This window comes from Tenrec ecaudatus, chromosome 5 (genome assembly GCF_050624435.1).
Source record: "Tenrec ecaudatus isolate mTenEca1 chromosome 5, mTenEca1.hap1, whole genome shotgun sequence".
NCBI classification, from domain to species: domain Eukaryota; kingdom Metazoa; phylum Chordata; class Mammalia; order Afrosoricida; family Tenrecidae; genus Tenrec; species Tenrec ecaudatus.
Window position 1 is genome coordinate 185910719 of NC_134534.1, and position 15939 is coordinate 185926657.

Sequence of the window (15939 nt, forward strand, 5' to 3'; positions counted from 1 at the left end):
GTTGATCATTATTATTGATTATTTTAATCAGCTTGTTTGAGTACTGTGCCATTCTTGGAAAGCAGCACATTGAGAAAAGGGTGAGTAACAGAAGCAAACAGATGTGGATGAAAATGAATCCCAAGGCACAGTATTCAAATTTTCAGAGTTGATTCCATTTATCCAGCCCTTCCATCCATCCATCCATCCATCCATCCATCCATCCATCCATCCATCTGCTGCTTCCCTACTGCCAGGGCAGCTTAATGTTTCCAACTTTGCTTGAAATTTTTAACATCCCCACCCCTTACATGTGCTACCAAGCTAGACCTTACCTCTGACTGCCACGTCCCAGATGAGCGCAAAAAGGTCATTAGAGACTTTCTGTCCTGGTCACTTTGCCCTCGGCCTCTGGATCTTAGAGGACAAAGACAGATCTCATGTTCCCCTGGAAGAACATGGAGTGTACTGAAAGGCCAGCCAAACACATAGTCCCTGCATTGGGAGTAGCCAGGAGTTTCCAGGGCAAAATAAGTGGGCCTGAGAAGGGACACTACCTCACTGAGGACCATTTCAGGGTAACCAGGCCCATGGCCAACAACTCAGACTCAGGGTCCCCTGTGTCGTGTATCCCAGGCTGTGGGTCTCTGTCGATGCAGAAGGCCTCCTCTTTCTCCCGAGGACTGGCCGGTGGCTTCTAACTGCTGACCTTGCGGTTAGCAGGCCAGCTCCTACTTAAACCCACTGGAGAAATGTCATCAATGGCTTAGAAACCCACCACTGCCCCATCCAGCTCTAAACACAGTTGTGCTGATCAGAAATTCACGTAGCACACCCTGCCACGGTGAAGTCCCTTTTAAAGAGGGCTGTGTACACAACATCACACCGAGTTCTAGTGCTTCCTAGCTGTTCCAGAGTCCACGATTTTCTTCCCACATCCCCTCACTGGTGGTCTCCACTCCTCGTCCCCACTAAACCACTGCCTCAGTCTCCATGTCTCCATGCATCCATCCTCCTTTGCCTCAAACGCTAGGACACCCGACAGAAACAAGAGCAAACACACGCAGAGCAGGAAACAGGAAGAATAAAGGTAAAACTAAGAGGTAAGAAAGAAAAGATTACCAATGCTCTACCGGAGTTGTACATGGCTTGGCGTGTGTTCAAATCCTACCGGAGTTGTACATGGCTTGGCGTGTGTTCAAATCCTACCAGAGTTGTACATGCCTTGGCATGTGTTCAAATCACATCCATGGAAAAGAAAGCGCTTGCCTCTACCCACGACAGAGTGCGTGCGTGCATGTGTGCGTGCATGGTGGCCTGTCCAGCAGAGTGCCTGAGGGGTGCAAATGCTTAATGTGCCACCGGGCCGCCAACCAACTGATTGGAGGTCTGAGCTCAGCCACCAGGGCCTTCAGGGAAAGGTCTGATGATCTGCCGCCCGGCCACCTGTGGGTCAGCACACATAGGACTCGCCTTGTGGTCCCGGCTTTATAGGCACACTAGAGAGCAGCCTTGGGGATCCCTCTGCGTATACATGTCACAGGGGCTGGAGGCTGGACGGAAACAAGTTGGGAAGAAAAATGATAGAGAGAAACAAGATCAGGCAAGATACTGAAGAGACACTCAGCCTCTGTCCTCTCATAGGCCCTAGGCCCGGGCCTCCCCGAGCACACATGCTCATGGTTCCGCCAGGGGGGCAAGGTTGTGAGTCATTTCCTTTGAAAAAAGCAAATCCATACCTTGGCATTACTTCCTTGCCTGATATTTTCTAACTCATGAAACTAGACTGGGTTTTTCAAAATCCTTCTAGCTAATTTGAAGGGATAAACTTCTACCCTTCCAACTTTGAACTTCTTGGTAGCTCTGCTCTGCAGGACTGCACAACTATTCTGGTTTACCCCAACAGTCATTTCAGGCGAAGCCTTTGGCATGAGCTGTCGGGCAGCACATCAGGCCTTCTCCCTGCAGTTCTCCAGGAGCTGGGAGATGTTTGGGTTGGTAATGAATAGATGTCCATTAATTGAGGGTCGGGCTGGGAAATAACATGCCTGGGAAAAGGCGTAGGCAGCTGAACTGTGATCAGACCAACAACTAACATGTGACTCTGTTCAGATGGTAAGAACATCTAGTGTCACAGGGTGAGGCCCTTGGCAGTCACCGCGAAGGTCGTGGGTGGCCACGAAGCTGTTCCGCGGGAAGAAGATGTGGCAGTCGACTTCCACAGTGGGTGACAGCCTTAGATGCCCAAGTGGGCACAGCTGCTCTGTCCTGGTGCATTATTGAGCCTTCGAATGGACCTGGCAGACTTCTTATCAAGTATGTTTGTACCCATTAAAATGGCCACTTTCACAATTTCAGCGTTCAGAAGCAATCTAAGTGGGCAAACATTTTTGCATTAAAAGACGTTGACATCGAAAGCCAGCAAGGAAGGAAAGGCTATGCTCAGGAGCTCATGGTTCTCCCTAGTAACTTGGGGCATTTTCTCATACATCGGATAGACAGGAAATCCCCATGGTGAGGACAGAAGAGGTCAGATTAAAGTCACTGGGGATGATATGACATTGATTTGATTCAGCCATTGTTTCATTTCAGGTGTCCCTTTTCCTTTCAAAAGACAAAAGGCAGTTTCATGTGAGCAAAGTTATGAGCAGCTAGTTTGGTTTTTCAAAGGCGCTCATAAGGGTCGCCTCTTATAGGTGCTGTACTTCATTCAAATAATTAGGAAAAGAAAACATTCATATATCATAAATAATATGCCCAATTTTATTGTTTTTAAATAAGACGTTGAATTCCTAAAACATTAGAAATTATGTCCAGAACTATAAAGCATTGACGTCTTAGAGATATGTTTATCAATTCTTGGGTTGGGGCTTAAAAACATCTAGTTCCTGTGCCTTTTAAAAAAAAATACCAGAAAACATCCAGGTTCCAAGACCATATCTCCTTTATTTTTCTCGACTGGGCCTACATTAAGCAAAGGACAGCACTACTAGTACCCTGAGAAGTACTTCCGGGCTCCTTCAGAGGCTGCCTGACTTCCATGGAGCACTGAGTGTGGTGGGTCGCTCTGTCCCTGACCTTCTCAGGAAGTCCCATAAGGAGAGAGCTCTCAACTCCTTTATGGGAGCACAGGCCAAGGGTGATGATGGCTCAGTGTTCAGAGTCACATGGAAAGACTGGGGGGCCTGGACCCTAACTCTGCCTCCCACCACTCTCCATCTCCGAACCACGAGGATCTCCTGCCTCAGCCCCAAGAGCCAAGACTAACCTCCATTCTGTCACAGTGAACACATGACCAAGTGCTAGACTCACTGCTCAGGGACGACTACTCCAAACAACAAGATGGCCACCCCCCTTCTTGTTGTCTCCCTTCCCAGGCCAGGTGTTCCTTCCTCCTTCCAACAAGTCCCTCCACTGAAGCTCACTCATTGATCGTACAGCCCATACTTGCTAATGGAGGAGCGTTGTGGTAGGCGACCCCTGATCTCAGCATGGCCTTTTCATGGATTCCCCAGACTGGCATCAGTGTTGCTCTAAGCACCTGCCATTGAATGGGCCTTGGACTAATAAAATGATAATGCCGTCAATTTCTGGTAGGGGTGAATAATTGTTAATAAGTAAAGGTGGTTTCTGGACTCCTCTGCTGCAAGATAGCCAGTCATTTATACACTGCAATCCTTACGGTTAGAGCTGTCGGTACCCAGGATCAAGGAGCTCTGGTGCCACTGTGCTTACACATTGGGCTGTGGACCATAAGGTCAGTGGTTTGAAACCAGCAGCTGCTCCTCAGGAGACAGAGGAGCTTTCTGCTCCCCTCAGGATGTGTAGTCTTGGAAACCTAGGGGTTTCATAGCTGCAGTTCCGCTCTGTCCCACGGGGCCTTCATGAGTCAGGAGCCAGGCCGTGGCAGGGAGGTCTTTTCCTTTGGATGCCAGGAATCACGTATGTGGATGTTCACACCTACGTTGAGTTTTCTACTTTTCCGTTTGTGTCTCGGAAAAGTTGGCTCATTAAACGAGTTGGAAGGTAACCTCTGTTAGCCTAGTCCATTTAAGGTGCTTCTGAATAAATACTTAGTTCCTCATCATAGCGACAGGGGCTCACTTACAAAGATAATAGGTGCACATTATGCATGACTTGGAAAGCATGACATGTTGTATGAAGAGTACAAAACAAGTACCTGTCCTTCTGCCACTAGAAAATATTCACTATCAAGCGTCTATCTACGTTCATGTTTGTATGTGCACAAACACACCCCCCCACACACATACTAGGAACATATTGTACACAGATGTTATATTCTGATTTGAAACCTAACTTACTTTCTCACATTATGAAATCTCCTTTTAATGTTTCATTTTGTGATTGCATCCTAATACTTTCTTTTTGAAAGTGCAGTGGTTTCTGTAATCCCTTTTCTACTGATGGACGCTCCGGCTCTTCCTAGTGAGTTCAAACGGACTAATATTGGCCATTCTTCATCAGACAATCATATGGCTGAGCATGCCGAGAAAGACAAATTCAAGAGGAATGGAATCATATTCATCATCAAAAAGGCAATTTAAAGATCCATTTTGAAAGGCAGTGCTGAGGTAGTGTAATATGTATCTGCATACAAGTAAATCCAGTCACGACAACTGTTATTCAACGTTCTGCACTAACCACTAATGTTAAATAAACAACAACCACAAAATCTCACTGCAATCCAGTTGATGCCGACTCAGAGTGACCCTATAGGACAGGGTAGGACTGGCCCTGTGAGTGCCCAAGACTGCCCCTCTTTACAGGAGTAGAACCACTGACCTCAAGGTTCACAGCCCAATGCCTCTCCACTACTCCACCAGGGCTCTTCTACCACTAGAGTTAATGAGGAAGACATTGAAGAATTTTACCAGTGTCTTCTGTCTGAAATCGATCAAAATGCAATCGAGATGCATAGATAATCGTCAGTGACTGGAATAAAATAGTTGGAAACAAAGAGGGACAATTTGAACCTTAGTCATAAAAAATGTTTTAAGCTAAAGATTGATAAAATTTTATAAGACCAGTGGCTTTTTCAGTGCAAATACTTTTTCTCAACAACACAAATGGTGATTATATACTTGGACTTCTCCAGCTAGAATACACAGACCTCAAATTAATTACATCTTAGAAAGAGACAAGGAAGAAGCTCCATGTCAGCAGTTAAAACAAGGCCACGGACGGGCAGTGAAACAGACCATCCACTGGTCATTTTCAAATTTAGGTTGAAGTTACAGCATAGTAAAACAAGTCCATGGCAGCTAAAAGACAAGGTTCAGTATATTCTTCTTGAATTTTAAGAGCATCTTAAAAACTGATTTAAGCATCGGACACTGTTCACAGTAGACTGATGAGCTGTGGGATGGCATCAAGAATCCAATAAGTGAAGAAAGCAAAGGTCATTAAAAAGCCAGGAAAGGAAGATCAAAGTGGATATCAGAAGAGACTCTGAACTTTGCTTTAATCATCGAGTAGCTAAGCAAACGGAAGAAATAATGCAGCCAGAGCTGAACAGCGATCCCAAGGACAGCTCCAGAAGACAGAGTAAAGGATTAGAATGAAATCCACAAACACCCAAAGGGCAAAGCACACTCAACATACCTTCGACTGAAAGAACTTTAGAAAAACTTCCAGGCTTGGGTTGTGATCCTGAAAGAGTCTATGGACAAAATATTGAACAATGTGGGAAGCATCAAAATGAGGTGGAAAAGGTACACAGTCACTGTACCAAGAAGAACTAGTCAACACTCAGCCATTTCAAGGTGGAGCCGATGATCGAGAACCAACAGTACAGGAGGAAGAAGTACAAGGTGAAAGGAAGGTCTTAGCCCAACAGCAAGGCTCCAAGAATTGATGGAATATTCTCTGAAATGTTTCAACAGGCTGATAAAGCACTCACCCCCCTATGCTAAAGATATTTGGAAGACAGCTACTTGGCCCACTGACTGGAAGAGACCTATATTTGTACCCATTCCAAAGGAAGGTGACCCAACAGAATTGCTCAAATTATAAAACAACTTCAGTGATATCACATGCAAATAAAAAATGTCTGAAGATCATTCAACAATAACTGTACAGTAACTTACAGAGCTGCCAGAGGTACAGGGTGGATTCAGAGGAGGACATGGAACAAGGGATCTCATTGCTGATGTCAGGCGGATCTTGGCTCCAAGCAGAGAATACTAGACAGACATTTATTGTGTTTTCTTGACTCCGTCAGGGCATTTGACTGTATAGACCATAACAAACTATGGGTACCCTTGAGAAGAATGGGAATTCCAGAGTACTTCCTTGTGCTCATGCAGAACCTAGACACGGATGAAGAGGCAGTTGTGTGAACGCATCCAGGGAATACTGCATGGCTTAAAATTAGGACAGGCATGCGTCAAGGTTGTATCCTCTCACCATACTCATGCATTCAATCTGTATGTTAAGTAAAGAATTCAGAGAAGCTAGACGATGTGCAGAGGAACAGGGCATCAGGCCCAAGGGAGGCTTATTAACAACCTGTGATATGCTAATGACACACTCGTGTGTGCTGACAGTGAGAAGAACAGGAAGCTGACGGAGATAGAGCTCTGCAGCCTTCCACAGGGATCACAACTCACTGTGCAGAGCCCGGATCCTCGCCACTGGCAGCATCGTGACAGAAAGGGAAAAGATGGACGATCCATTCTTGGATCCATAATCAATGCAGAAGCAGCTGTCAGGAGACCCGAAGACCAGTTCTATGGAGTGCATCTTCCCCACAGGACCGTGTTAAAGTGTTGAAAACAAGGAAGGCATTTTGAGAACTTTCAGTCTTCTCATATACATGTGAAAGCTGGACACTGACTCAAGGAGACCAAAGAAGAATCGATGCAGTTGACCTATTTAGTGGTGGAGAATGTTGAAATGACCACGGCTACCCAAAGCACAAACAAACCTCTCTTGGAAGAAGCACACCCAGAATGCTCGTTAGAGGCAAAGATGGCGAGGCTTTGTCTCAGATCTTGGGACATTGTGTCAGGGGAGACCAGTGCCTGGGGAAGAACATCAGGCTTGGTAAAATGAGAAGGGCAGTGAAGAAGAGGAAGACCCCGGACAAGAGCGGCAGATGGATAAACCGGTTGAGGCCGCAGGCTCACAGGTAACCATTGTGAGGAGGGCAGGGCCAGGAGGTGTTTGTCCTCTTCTCCCCAGGGCCCTCCCAACAGCTCAGAGGTGTGGACCTACAGCAGCTCCGCCATTAGTAAAGGGAAAGCAAGGGACCAGATTCCCTGTCCCAGCAAGAGGAGAGCTTCGAGAAGCATGCATGTGGGAATGACATTTCCTCACACTCCATTCGTGTGAAGGAGCGGGCTGTTTGCAGGTCTGACTTTTTTTTTAAAAGAGAAAACACAAACAAAATACACAGTTTTTCATGCTTAAGAATAATTAAGAAAACAAACAAAGTTTTTAAATAACCTTATACTTTCTCATAAATCATCCCTGTTTTTACCTTACAATTTTCTTGACATATAATAGGGTATAGATGCTGTAGCACCTTGAACAGGAGGTTTCAGATCATTTATGGAAAAATTATTCTATCTTTTAATTCCATCTTTCTAACCCGTTGACTCCCTCAGAAGCCCTGGTGGTGCTGTGGGTTCATTAACCACAAATGCACCCGCTGTTCTCGGGGGAAAGATGAGCTGTTCATTTTCATAAAGATGTGCAGCCTCCAGGACCCACAACAGCAGTTCTCCCCTGTCCTATAGGGTCGCCGCAAGGCAGAATGGACTCCAGGCCTGTATGTAGGTTTGGGAGTTGGATCCATATGATAATGAGTTAAAATATTTCATTTCATATAAGTACATTAACACACGTGATCAGGTTATTTTAAATTAGCAAACATTTCTTTTAAGTCAGAAGTACAAATGAAGCTCTGCATAGAAAGAGAGCTCCCTGGTGCCCTCAGTAAGGAACCCAGGTTTTTGCCAGTGCCTCTTGGAACCCCCAATCAGCAAGGAGGGTGCGCTGCCTCCGAGGGTCCTGCATTCATTAATATAAGGTCTGAAAGGCCGAGTTGGACAGGGCCATAGCAAAGGGGTCAGCCCAAACTCCCACGGGTATGAAACTTGCAAAGCTCCCCCACCCTCCCTCCTGCGCAGCCCCCTTCCTGGGCAGCAGAATAGCCTGCCTGAGCCATCAGCCCCAGACATGCTCACACAGAGCTACCTTAGCAGGGAGCAAAATGCTTCCTCCCTTGACCCTCAATTTGGCAGTGAAAAGCCCCACCACTGGACTTTCTGAGGTCACACTGGCAACCCGGAGGAGCAGATGGGTTGGGCTGGCTCTGGTCTCTGGCTCCTTCCTTCTTCATCAAACAGATCAAACAGATGATCTACTGATTTAAACCATAGGCTGCTATTGGCTTGCCGGCGGTGAGAACGACCAACCTGGATATCCCCAGCTCGGGGTGAATCTCCAAGGTGCCTGGCATAAGTGCCTATCAAGTGATCGCCCAGGGGAAAAGGAGGGCCATCAAAGCAAGACAAGGGCCTTGTCACACAAAGCAAAAAAACAAAAATGAGCAAAAGCAAGCGAGTCACCAAGCAGGACCAAAAGCAGGCAGCTCGCACCCTCAGTTTTGACCTTCCATGGCCATTGATTCTGTGGGTTATGTCACTGTCTGGAAACCCTGAAGTCACTTGACCTGAAGTTCTAAGAAAACAGCAGTTTTGCAGACTTAATGGTTTCTTTGCAATGACAGTCCCCTCAACATTTCGAAGGACAGAAGGGAAAGGATGATCAATGAGGCTCTGCCATTGATGAAAGCTGATCACACTGAGATAAGAGTTAGCCCCAAATCCACTGGCAGTAACCAGAGGACAAAATCAAACCCCCTCCACCCCCTGGGGGGGGAGGAGAATGAAAGAGTAGAGGGAAGACGGGGGGGGGGGGGGGGGGGGGGGGGGGGGGGGGGGGGGGGGGGAGAACTTTAGACACACGCAGATTTCCACTTCTTCCCCCCACCTGCGAAATATACACAAGGAAACAAAGAAAATACAAATGGACCAGGATCCTATTTCCCCTCGGGGGAGGAGGGATGCTGAGAAAGCAGTGCTAGCCTGAAAGACTATCTAGAACTGGACCTCCCTCCCCAAAGCTGATTTATGGACTCCTGAGTCCTGCAAGTTTGCAGCACAGACTGTCACAGCAGGCACAGAACAACAGACCTCAGAGCCTGCTGTGCTTGTTCAAGGAGGCAAGGGAAGCTCTTCCCAACAGGAAACAAAACACTAGTCCAGCGATTAAACGGGGACCAGTTTGCCATACTGTGCAGCCCTGAGTTCGTTGAGTGCTGCTCCAAACAGGATGAGCGATGTGGTTTCCTTTAACTATGGTTTTGAGGATAATGCTTTGCCTGCTCAGCCCTTTCAGGCTGATCTTAATCAATACAGTGCCAGTCAAGGCATGGAGCGCCCACGAAGCCCTCACACAACAGGCATGGCAAATTCCAAAGCTGTGGGAATGCAATGCGGAGTGGAGCAGTGGGTCCCAGAGTCTGGAGACACTACCTTTCATAAAGTGCCCAATTTGGAATGCCCCAAAGAGTACTTCTTACTTTAGAATAGCTGACTCCCCTGACCAAGCTCTTCAGTGAATAAATTAACCATTCAGTGAACAACCACTGTTTAATTCCTGTAGACAGTCTACTAGAATATGCAGCTTGGAAAAACTGAAAAAAGGTTTTCCACCCATAACCACTGGAAATACACTTTCAAATGGCGTCAGGTAATTCTGCTCTGGTATTGTTATAGAATGAGGTTTCTCAATTATTTCTATAGACATCAACAAATACCATGTCTGGAAAGAAAGACAAGTCTCCCTCACTTACATGTCTCTGTGAGGTGCTGAATTCAGACATCAAAATATGGGTGAAATCAGGTGACTCTTCACCCAAAAGAACAGACCAGTGATGGCTACGGGCCTTGGCCTGCGATGCTACACAGATTTCAAAGTAAGACTTCATCCCTAGTAAGAGTATGTAGCACTCATCAGAGATGTCACCAGCTAGTACCAGCCCGAGGTTACGTACAAGGTAGACATGTGGAGGGACACTCTGAGAAGTACCTAAGGAACACAAGTGAAACCGAACAAAATAAAATGTGCCAACACATTGCCGCAGAAAACAGCTCTGAGGGACTATGGGGCGTGTTGTGGAGATCCTCAGTACGTGAACGTCATGAAAATCATACCTTACAAGCAACAATTATTAATGACTGCTACACATAAGTGGGGCACTCAAATGGGACATTTTCAGTTGTAGATCAGCCAAGAGATTAAAGTAAGCATGTTTACAGAGACCTGACTATTTAAAATATTTGTAGAGAAACCAGTTGCAGATGATCCAAAGACAGATTCCAACAAAAACACAGCACAAATACAGACGCCATGTGGTCCGATGTAGGAGCTCATGACCTCATGTGAAAGGCAGGCCAAAGACGAAGGGGCTGAGGATCATTTCCTTTTACCTCTCGAACAACGACGTCTTAGGTTTGGAAGGGGTTCATTACAGCCATGTCCACAGATGGGTGAAACAGACAGTGGGGGGAAGTAGTTCAAAAGCATCGCCCTGAAAAGTTTTTGCTCTGTTGGGTTTGAAAGCCCAACTTCCATTTTTTTCTGCCTCTATGTACAAAGACAATTCATAGACAAAGATTCTGGTGAGATAGGACCAAATGCCCTTTTTTTTTTTGGCGGTGGTGGTGGTCAAACTTGAGTCAGAACCAAAAAGTGCTGGGCAGAGGGCTCGGCTCAGCATCCCCCAAGACTGCTCTCCTAACCTGCTTGGCAGCCTCAGGGCCAGATGGTGACAACAGGTGGCAGGGCCCTTGGGCTGCGAACATGGATCAGGTGCCAGGATCTAGGCACAAGTAAGAGGTGGAACTCCCAGAACAACACCGAGACCAGCAGGGAGCTTCATTCTCCCTGTGGCATACATCGGTGTGCTAGGGTCAGTGAGGTGAAATCACCTGCCCACCATCACAAAGGGGTGGGCTGGACTAGAATCCACCACAGTCCTCAGCTGGTCAAGCAATAAGACAGCACATGCCGCTGAAGGTCACTGGCACCTGCGAGGCCTTCCTCCTTCTAGCAGGGTCTCTGCCGGGGTCACTCAGACAATCCTGGAGCGTGAAGAGGAGCGAGTGGGAGGGGCAGGGATGCAGAGATGTCATCGGGCAGAGACCAGCAGCCCCAAGGAATATGCACGCCATCTGCAGCAGGCCTCCTCTCAGCTTTGCACACCTTGTGGGAACAGTGGTCATGATGTGGGCTGTTTCTGCAAGGTCAGCAGTTCAAAACCACCAGCCACTTGAGGGAACAAAGATGGGGCTTGTGGCTCCTGTAAAGACCGGCAGTCTCGGAGACCCACAAGGGCAGTTTTTCCCTGTCTTATAGGGTCACTGTGAGTTAGCATGAACTCCATGGCAGTGGGTACTTTTGGGTTGAGACACCCTGAGGCAGGCAGCCTCAGACTACAGGCCCGTGGGCCACAGGACAGTTATCCAGCCCGCCATGTGTTTTTGCCCCATTTGTTTTTTTACTTCAAAATAAGATATGTGCAGTGTACATAAGAATTTGTTCACTGTTTTTTTTTAAACTATAGTCCGGCCCTCCAACGGGTCTGAGGGACAGCGAACTGGCCCCGTTTAAGAAGTTTGAGGAGCCCTGCCCTGAGGACTTGACATTTATATTCAAACTCTTTCACCAAAGAGCAGAACTTCTCAGAAACTATCCCAATGGTCTCTGGAAAGATTTCATACAGGTTATAACATTTTAAAACAAGTACCTTTCTTTACCTTAATCAAAAGCAGATCATCTGTAGCCATGGTGGGGAGTAGAAGGTGGAATCCTCGCTATGAGGGAATCCAGAGCATGGCCCTCAGGCTAGCTAACATCTTTGGAGTTCAGAAAAGAGTTAAGAAAGCTGTGGGTGTACCTTCCTTGGTCCTGGAGTTGGCGTGATCCCAACGGTGAGCATGGCCGCATCCCGCGGGGCACGCAGTGAGTCAGTCCGTTATGACAGAGGAAAGAGTATGGCGAGCCAAGTGTGATCACACAGACGTCTGCCCGGCTGCAACTCCTCCGACCTTAGTCGGCGCTGATCTGTTCCGAACGCTGTTTTAAAATCCCATGGCTGATGGCACTTCACACTGATGGGGAGCATCTACCATGGGAACGCTTTGTAAATCCATCAGTGGAAATTTGAGGAATAAATCCCAGTGGGTGAAGGGACCACCTTTGCTTAAGACTCTTTACAAAGAAATTTCAAATGTTTGTAATTAAGAAAACATCTCCTATCAAAGAGGCTGAGCCTTCCAAACAATCTGGAAGTCTGACCGTGGATTTACCCTTGGCGCTTGCTGCTCTCCTCACATACTGTAACTCCTCACGAAGCGTTCACCCCTCTCCTGAGGCTCTGCAGTGTAACCGAACACTGTCACAGGCCATGCCCCACACCAGCAGGGCTCGCCGAGAGGAGCTAGCTCAGAGAACCCTGGTCACTGTGTACTGACCGCTCTGCCTCCGGGTTTCCACATGGTCGGATTGGGCCATCTCTTGTGGAAACAAGAGGGCACAGATCATCTCGGTTCCAGACCGCAGGGTGAGGGTGCCCTACCTCCACGCGGCCAGTCTGCACGTGTCCCCGAGAAACTGCCGTGTCTCCTGGGAGTCTTGCTGGAGTGCGTGAAACACACCGAGAGCAAGGCAGCAGGCATCACATGACAAGGTGTAGTGCTGCGACTGTCCTCAAGGGACAGTGACATGCCATGGGGAGGACACAGCAACCAGCACGGCAACCACATGGACGCTCTCTGGACAAAGAACATTTCGACGGTGGAGCCAGGTCACCGCAGACAGACAATGCGCACCAGTGAAAGGGTCTGGCCGGGACAAGAATGCTTCTCCACCCAAGAATGATGGGGTCACACAGGAGGTGGGAGCGGCAGCAGAGCCGCAGCATTGGCAATGACTGAACCCAGGGGAGTTGGGGGAAGGTTTGGCGGAGGAGCCTGGGGTCTAAACTTGGCCACACTCCTGCCGCCTGCCTGCGCAGGCCACGAGCCCAGGGAAGGCCCCGAATGCTATGCTTGAAGAAGGCATGTTGCGAACTTGCTCGTGACTTATTACTTGAGAAATCGCATCAGCTACGTGGCAGGCATGGACCGGCCCCCAGACCAGGGGCCACGGGGTGGGGGGGCATTGGTAGGACTAGTCTGGCTGGTGGGGCAAGGGGCTGAGTCGGTGGACCCCTTTGTTCTTGCCCAACATCAGGTTTCTGAAGCAGTGTGCGGAAGACCGTTTCACTCGTCACGGACAGTGCCCAATATGCAACACTATGGCGACATGCACAACGTGTGGGCTGGGGGTGACCGGGATGAGATGGAGAAGCGGTTACCTTCTGTGCCTGGGGGAGCTGGAACATAAGGAATGAAAGAACAGAGAAAGAAGCAGTCATTACATCAGGAGTTAGCTTGACCTGTAAACTTTCATTAGGTGGCCCTGGAAACCAACACGGGGGAATATAGGGAAATAAAACTAGCACTCTTCCCCACAGGAAAGCCGGGGGTTTGGTTTCCCGAGCCGCGGTCTGGATCTGTGGGAGCCACAGACAACCTCTGAGGCTGGCAGGGCGGCATTGTGTTGTATTGTGTTGTGTTGCGTTGCATTGCGTTGCGTTGCATTGCATTGTATTGCATTGTATTGCATTGTATTGTATTGGGACTCGCCGTGGCCCAGGCCAAGTGGCAATCTGCTGCATCTGTCCACTGAGCCAAAGAGCACAATCCCCTTCCCTCCTTCTGTAGGCCAGCAGCTCGCCACTGGGTGCGACGGATTGACAGAGGATACTGCTGGCTGTCTGAGCCGGGAGATGGCAGAAGGGTTAGTGCTTTTAGGAGGCAGAGGCCAGGGATGCCACTAGACGTCCCACAGTGCAGAGCAGAGCTCCCCAAACCAAGCATATCCAGCTCACACGTCACTAGTGCTAAGGGGAAGACGCCAGGCTATGTAAAGCAAGACTGTTAGAAGAATATTCTGATTTCAGAGTCACATTTTCTGTGATGGTGGCCTATTAATCCTCCCCTTTATTGGGGCTTAAGGAAATACGCACAAAGGTTTGTACCAATGGGTAGGTAGTTCGGCAGTCCATAGACTAAGACACAGGCAATGAACTGAAATGTCAGGTATGTGGGAACAGATGGACCTGTATCAGGCATATGTGTCTTTATTTCTAAATTGAGGCTCTTAGGATGTGGTTTAGTATCACACACAGTACGCCGCTACGGCTGCCATTGTAGCATGCCCTGTTTAAAAAGCACTTTTCCAGAATGGCATTAACAGTATCTATACATTAAATGTCAAACTCAGGAAGTAAGTCATTACCATGGCTTTTCCTCATCCTAGAGACCACCGTTTACCAAATGTGAACTTGACATCAGGCTCGGGGCTAAGCGTTCTCTCATTAAATGATGGCAACCCTGTAAAAGAGACTCTGACCACCCCATTTCAGAGAGGAAACCCAGTACCTGACTCAGAGGTCAGGTAATCATACAATGTCTCACAGATCATAAACTACAGAGCTAGGTCACCTGCCTTTAGATTCTGTAAATTCTATTAACAGAGTAATCAAGGTCGTAAACAATTGGAAACTGACAGGAGACTTCATGCCCTGACTCTCTCGAGATTAGAACATCATCCGACATGCTGGGAAACGCACAACAACCAAACACACAACATATTTGAATACTGTCTTCCCGCATCTTTTAAGCCAGTGAAGAAGGTTCTTCATTGGCACCAAGACTGGTGCGTTCTTGACCCTCTCATCTCAGTCAGGGGGAGAATGGATATGCCCAAGTACTCAATGAGTGCTGAGTCCCAGAGATGTCTCCAGAATGCTCTGCTTCAGGATGGGCAGACCCAATCTCTCCCCTGCTCAGTGCCCAGAGCTCCTAAACCCAGCAGGGCGCCTCTTCTAGGACAAGGGTGGCAGCTTGCTCTTCCTTGTTTCCCTGATGCCTTCCACAAAGCTGTGGCTGTCGCTGTTCAGAAAGGAATCTCGCTGCGCCTCTGTAATGCTTCTCCAGAGCTCATCCAAAATATATCAAGAGGTGAGAAATTGAATCTAAAATGAGGAATCACAGAATGTTTTCTTAAATATGAAGTGTCTTTTCACACATAAAAAAAAAAACCTGGGAGCCACCAACCTTACGGAATGAGAAAGTACGTGGGTTTCCTTAGGAAAGCATTTGTGCGGGATCACAGCTTGTGACACAGGCAATGAGCAGAGGGCTGTGGGTGACAGATGCGTGATGAACTGAAAAATAAATACCACGTGAGGGCCTGCTCAAACCGCCAGACTTGGCAGGCCTCTCTGGGAGGAGAGGCATCTCTCTCTTCTCCTTCTCTCTCCTCTCTCCTCTCTCCTCTCTCCTCTCCCCTCTCCCCTCTCCCCTCTCCCCTCTCCCCTCTCCCCTCTCCCCTCTCCCCTCTCCCCTCTCCCCTCTCCCCCTCCTCTCTCTCTCTCTCTCTCTCTCTCTCTCTCTCTCTCTCTCTCTCTCTCTCTCTCTCTCTCTCTTTTATGCTGTCCAAGCAGGAAACACCTCTCCTTGACTCACCAGTGTAAGCACATGAGAAACCTTGGAAAGGAAAAATGAGAGAGTGGGGCTTTGTGGTGATGTCTTTGGTTTAAGAATGCCCCCAAACTCCCCACAAAACATCTCTTTTCCTCAAGAAATAGCTCATAAGAACAAAGAGCAACTCTCCTCCTGGCGCTTGGAAGGAACAGAAATGACCGCTCTCAAGGCCCTAAGTAGGCTGGACCCATGCGCGAGAGGCTCGGAATGGCACAAAACACAGTGAGAGCCGATCGTCTGCCACCACAGATGCAACAGCTCAGGAACGACTCCC

The 15939-nt window shown here is 48.1% G+C and overlaps 1 protein-coding gene across 1 annotated transcript in view; it reads right to left on the reverse strand.

Moving 5' to 3' along the window:
* CACNA2D3 (calcium voltage-gated channel auxiliary subunit alpha2delta 3) overlaps positions 1-15939 on the reverse strand; it is a 978241-nt gene that overhangs the window by 249142 nt on the left and 713160 nt on the right. The window contains exon 14 of the mRNA XM_075550920.1: positions 13430-13447. Within this exon, the coding sequence (XP_075407035.1) occupies positions 13430-13447 (18 nt within the window). The remainder of the gene's footprint in view (positions 1-13429; positions 13448-15939) is intronic.